The sequence below is a fragment of the Trichoplusia ni genome, chromosome 15 (assembly GCF_003590095.1).
Source record: "Trichoplusia ni isolate ovarian cell line Hi5 chromosome 15, tn1, whole genome shotgun sequence".
In the NCBI taxonomy this organism is placed as follows: domain Eukaryota; kingdom Metazoa; phylum Arthropoda; class Insecta; order Lepidoptera; family Noctuidae; genus Trichoplusia; species Trichoplusia ni.
In genome coordinates this window covers 7,162,592-7,168,543 of record NC_039492.1, presented here as the reverse complement: position 1 = coordinate 7,168,543, position 5,952 = coordinate 7,162,592, and the positions used below count along the sequence as shown (strand labels likewise).

The 5,952-nt window shown below is 33.7% G+C and overlaps 1 protein-coding gene across 3 annotated transcripts; it reads right to left on the bottom strand.

Moving 5' to 3' along the window:
• Positions 1-40: 40 nt before the first annotated feature.
• On the bottom strand, positions 41-5,326 carry LOC113501310. 3 transcript variants are annotated; one of them, XM_026882426.1, is made up of 5 exons: positions 5,240-5,303; positions 4,368-4,489; positions 1,230-1,278; positions 587-660; positions 41-502 (listed from the first exon to the last, which is right to left on the bottom strand). In XM_026882426.1, exons 1-5 carry the CDS (start codon positions 5,286-5,288, stop codon positions 317-319), a joined length of 480 nt encoding a protein of 159 aa, XP_026738227.1. In that variant the 5' UTR covers positions 5,289-5,303; the 3' UTR covers positions 41-316. The 3 variants fall into 3 exon arrangements, with proteins under 3 accessions (XP_026738227.1, XP_026738228.1, XP_026738226.1); XM_026882427.1 differs by lacking the exon at positions 5,240-5,303 and adding an exon at positions 4,569-4,789 and having other exon boundaries at positions 285-502; XM_026882425.1 differs by having other exon boundaries at positions 286-502; positions 4,856-5,326.
• Between the last annotated feature and the right edge of the window lie 626 nt (positions 5,327-5,952).

Here is a 5,952-nt window from a genome sequence, read left to right as displayed (position 1 = left end):
CTACCGCGATCCCAGGCAGGGTCGCACCTTTCTAGAGCCGCCCCTTCTGGGAGCTGGTCTCCCTTTCACCAATTGATAGGCACGCGAAAGCACCCTCGTCCCTTTGTGTACCGCCGAAGGCCATTTATAGTGGCTGATGGAGGTCACTATCAGCCCTTGTGCGTCGGGTACGAATTGCGAGAGTGGTCGTAAGCTTTTATATTTTTTGACAAACATTGCTACGAAGATTTCGTGTATTGTCTCTATTCCTTAATAATCGTCATATTAGTATTACGGTACTATTGGAATTATATATAATAGGCAAAGTTTATACTTACTATTCCGCTGGTGGATCATTGTCGGAATCGTGTCTCCTTCTTGACGCGTTTGACATTGTAGAAGAAAAGATGTTTGCAGTACTAGTACTTGTTACTTGGTTTTCAGACTTGGTTGGTATGTTCACAAGCTGTGTGTGAGGCACAGCTTGTATAAATTTTAATTCAGTTAGTGGCTCGTGATTTGTCTGAAATAGCAGTAGAAGCATACATTATAATCTGTTTCATAAAACATGAGACCAAAGCGAGTATTAGTCTTGTGTTTTAATTACCTGAGTCTCTTCAACGTCTTTTGGTTCAACCTTTAGTTTTTGTAGAGTTGCTAAATTGTCAACCTGCAACAATTCTGAAATAGAATTTCATTGGAGTATAAAATACGATAAATGTACACATATTCTACTTCTTACACTAATGAAGAATTATTGTTGTTACATGCCACCCAGTTGCGAAATTTATGATGATAATCACGGAAATTTCTTATCAAAAGTTTTTGAAAGATATTCCCGTGACACTTATAAAAATAAACCAAAAAAAAAAGTGAAGTTTTGATTCGTAGCATCAGTTTGGTTTTTGCTTTTAAATTGGTTATCATTTAGACTAAATAAATTCCTTAATTACGTGAGCACAGTACAGAAAGGCTCAAAAAGGGTGATGTAGCATCGCGTTTTTACGGGAAGCGTGCCAGGTTTGAAATTAGTCTTGAACACATTGGGCGAATGATGATCGTGGATACACACTTTGAGATACAAGTTATATCAACATTTTCTGATGATACAGTCTATTGGCTTAATCTCTATCTATTCATGTTTATAATAGAAACAAGAACTACCAGGCTCATTTCTTTCTTAACTGACTAGCTACTTTAGTAGAATGTTTTAAAATAAATAACATGCTTTAATAACAGTTCCAACTTACTTGACGCGCATTTGATATTAGTCAACTTTACTGCTCTGAATACAGGGGCCTGAAAAAAAATTAAGATGATTACCTGAGGAGAACGTATGTTTTCTCGATGGTATTTAAAATGTAATAGATAGGTGCCGAATCATTCGTAAATAGGTAGCTAAAATTAAAAAAAACAACATCGTGTCGCTATTAGCGCACTGTGAGGTTAAACTCTATAAAAAGATAATCTTCTTTAAAAACTTTATCGGTCACAAAATGTGTGCAGTAGTCACTGTTTAAAATACCATAGGATAACGATAAGTAGTTAGGCGTTTTATTTTAACGTAAACAAAATACTTGGTAGTAAAACTAAACAGATGCGCATTGAAATGAGAAACAGGACCACAAACAAACCCTCGCACAACATGTATAAAGCCATGGGTCGTACTATAAGAGGATAACAAATTAAAATGGATTATTATAAAAACCACGTGTTTTTTTCACCTAGCTAAGCTATTCACTTTTCTGGTATGGAGTACACTGAAACCTGAACATAGATAAATGGAATAGGTAGTCAATTAATGTTTCTGTTGTAGATACATTGAATTAACTTTATTCTACAAAGATAAACTAAACACCCTTCAACACCTTTAAGTTTAAGTATACTGTAAAAAAAAATGTTACGCTGTAAAAACGTGTAGACTTATTAAAACTGTTTTTAAATCGATTAAAAAGAAGCATTGCGTACGATTGTACCCAGTTTTAAAATTATTTCATAACATATAAAGCAGCATCAATTAACTTAATAAGCAATGTCTAGAAATGGTTTTGGGTGCAGCATAGTAGTCATTAAGTGATGGTATCTCTCTAATTAAGGAACTAATTAATGAATATTGTCGTCGATATATGTTTAGATAGTTCAGACAAACGAACATAACACGGCTATGATATTTGTTTTAGGGCACGCCGTGTGTTTTAACCCCCTGACACCAGAGGGGAGTGGATCTATAAATGAATCTGTCGGTGACTTAGACTTATTTGAATGTAAAGAGTTCTTAAAAAGAGAAAAAAATCAATTTCAAAAAATATCTAGGAACTTGCGTATCGTCCTTGGTCGCTAGCATTTATTTTCTCCTTGGCTTTGAATACATACAATTTCTTTAGAAAATTGTTTATTTCAAAAAAATATAAACACTGGATCGCGAGACAGAGATCGTGCTCTTAATCTTCTTCAAAGAGCAATTAGGCTCTTTAGACTTAAGATGTACAAGCTTTCTAAGAGATCCTGACTAAATAAGTTACGTGAGGTCTTATACCTCTTTCAAACTTGACATCTTTACTGATTTCCAGTTTAAGTTTGATTCGACATATGAAGGAAATACGCTTATATTAATCACATTTCTTAACTCACTGACTACTGGCTCCATGGCGTGGATTCCATATCTGTTATCGCGAAAAGGAGTATCAAACTAATCAAAAAGCTTAATTAGTTTCGAGTATCGAAAACAAACCAATTGAGTTGTATAGCAATGAATGTGTAAACAACAGACAAGCAGTTATTTTCCTATTAGTGTGTAACAACCATATTTTATTTAATAGAAAGTGCATAAATATATTAAATATACACATGGTATGTTAAATTTAATTACAAATGTCAAATCTGTTCATCAAAGTAGCAAAATGTAGTGCTATCATTTTATCAAACTTTGTGGAAAACAACAATAATCAACACAACAGCTATAATCACTTAGAAAAGTTAAACAAAATTCTCAATATTGATCATGTTAACTGTCTCATGGCATTTCCAGTACTGTATCAATCTCAACTGATATTAACATACATATGTAACTGACACACAGCAAACATAAATTCAAAGCTGTCTTTGACCATCAGAAAGAGTTACTTTTTGACTGCACCTGACAGAGAACAGTCTTGATTTAAGAAATTTGGAGGGTTATTGGTAGGTTTCTCAAACAGGAAACTACCCATGCTTGTTTTCAAAGCATGGGTAAAGTCTGAACTTTCTCCCTGATCCAAATGAAGAGATAATCATTTTAAGTTTTGCCGTCTCTAAGCTAATCCGGATTACATTCCACCATCTATAATGAATAAGACATACCCTGTAAGATAGTGTGATAAATTGAATTGTTCAATAAGATGTAAAAATCCTTTAAGGTTACTTAGACAAAATATCTGTCATTGCCCATTAGAAGACAGTTCTTAATTTTCCCCAGTCCACTTCCTATTTTTTCTACAATCAATAACATCTAAGGTACAACTGACCATGAAAAGCTTTAAAGGTGACCTTAACTTAGTTGAAGGGCAAATTAAAGACCATATTGTTGTTTCTAATAACCCAACTATAGAATTCTTAAAGCTATGTTGAATATGGTAGGAAAGTATGGAATATCTATAATTATAGACATACTATGCCGAATTATGAGTTGCATTAAATAAAGTCAGTTAGTTATTAAGCTATTAACTATAGTTTAAGGAATTAGATAACAGTGCAGAGCATGATTTGATACTTAAAAGAAAAGGATGAAAGAAAAACACATGGCAGCAACTTCAAGACAGAAATACTAAAGGACCAGAATAAAGGAACAGAATGGCTTTAATAGTTCTCTGCTAGTAAAACATGATGGATATAAAACAACCAGACTCCTGGACTAAGTAATATTTTAAATTCAACTTATCCTCATGTTGGCTTACATAACATTTAAGTATTTAAATCATTTTACACTAAAAACAACTGGGACTCATACTCAAGTGCACACAGCCTTTATACATAAACTAACACAGTTCTGAAGGATAAGCACATATATGAAGAAACTTCAACATCTCATAATAATTTGTTTATCATATTATGATAAATACCACTTCATGAAAGAAAGACATTTCTAGTGGCTCCTACTGGTTACCAACACCAAAAGGAAATTGAATAATCATAATGATCAGAGGCAGGGGGTGAAGGAAGCAAAATAAAACTATTCTAAAAATAAACACCCCATTGGCTTGTTGGTCTCCTGTCCTTTAGGTAGACAGGTTTTAGTGTGGATCAAACCTGAGAGCTGGGAGTAATATAGGTAGATATATTAGAAGAAGAAGCTCCCTTTATATTCTACAAACTAATGCACAGTAGTTTTAGCATACAATTATACAACATACCTTAATGTTTCCTTCAGCTGTAGTTGGCAGTTTTATTACTTTAACAGGATTAGGTTTAATTTTGATTTGAGCAACTGACTGATTATTTGTGTTTTGAACCACTTTTACCATTTGTGGTTGGCCTAAAATAAAAGATGAAAACATTAGGAATGATTTCTGTAGTCTATTGTGATATGCAGGTGAAATATTCTATTGTCTCACATTTATCAATACACTACAATGAACAATCTGCTAGGTTTAATCGTGATTTATGTGTGATTATAACAAATATACAGCAAAATGATAAAGAACTAGCGGTGCTCTAACAAATTCCACAACTAAACTGACAATGCCGGGAAACGCTACACCGTCGGGCGTCGTCACTCAAATTTTACGAAACGCATATTTCTTATAAAGCATGATCACAGCAAGCTTTTCGCACTACACAGTACAATTGAAATAGTAAGAAAAACGTAAAAATAAGCCTCAGAAATAACAGCTTTACTAACCATTAGCGTCATGTATGAGAAAATTTACAGCAGTACTATTCGTCTGAGACATTTTCTCCGAATTCTTCGCAAATATACATCCATTTACGCAATTCACTAATGCAGCATTTAAACATTTGTTGTTGCCCAAACAAATAAAATACCTACTAAACTCGATTTGTATGGTCAAAATGGCGACATTAGTTTTGGGTTAACTTCGAAGGTCAGAAAAATCAAATCAAATTAAGCTATTTATTCGATCACTTTGTATTTATCATAACACTAAGCCCATAATATCAGTCTTATAAAAAGCAATCATATAGTTATAAACAACGCACATAAAAGTCTAATTGAACCAACGGAAGAGTAAATAGAAAGAGGCGGGCGGGCGGTTTTAAGATTTACCAGCTGATTGGACACTGCTGTTGTGTTCACGTGGTAATCGCGGTGGCATCCACCGGGAATTTTGTATTCCGGAAAAGGCGCCAAATAAGTACTGACATCTATTGTAGAAAATAGGATCTACGTTTTTCTTGTTGGCAACAGTCTTCTCTGTACCCACGGTGTTATTTGAAACAAAGTCTTTTCATCAACAATATCGTGTACAAAAAAAACTTATCAACATGTTTCCATATTTCTTGTTTATTTTGAGTAAATCATTTTCGAGTAAACAAAGTAGATGAATCAAAAATAAAAATCATAGACGTTAATTCATTTTAGACGGTCATCATTATTGACAAGATTCATTGAGAACAGAATACTGAGAAAGATGGCCTTTGCCCACTGTTCCTTTTATAACCAATTCCAAAGTTACTAGATAAGAGAATGATGAATGTGCATGTCCATCTCATCAATTTTCACCTGAGGTGATAATTGAACCCGAAAAAAAGCCTGTCAAAGTCACTAATTGCGCTTTGATTATTATAAATATATCTATCACTGTTTTAAAAATATAAAAGAAAAATCTAGCATGCTATTCACTATGTTCCGCCTTATTACATGGACCACTATTTTAATAGGTCCATATTTGTTTTAATTCTAACTGTTACATATGATTATAAATATTGTGTTGTCTGTGGTTAAGTGAGGAGCGACGCGCCAGATTTGGAATGGCGGCA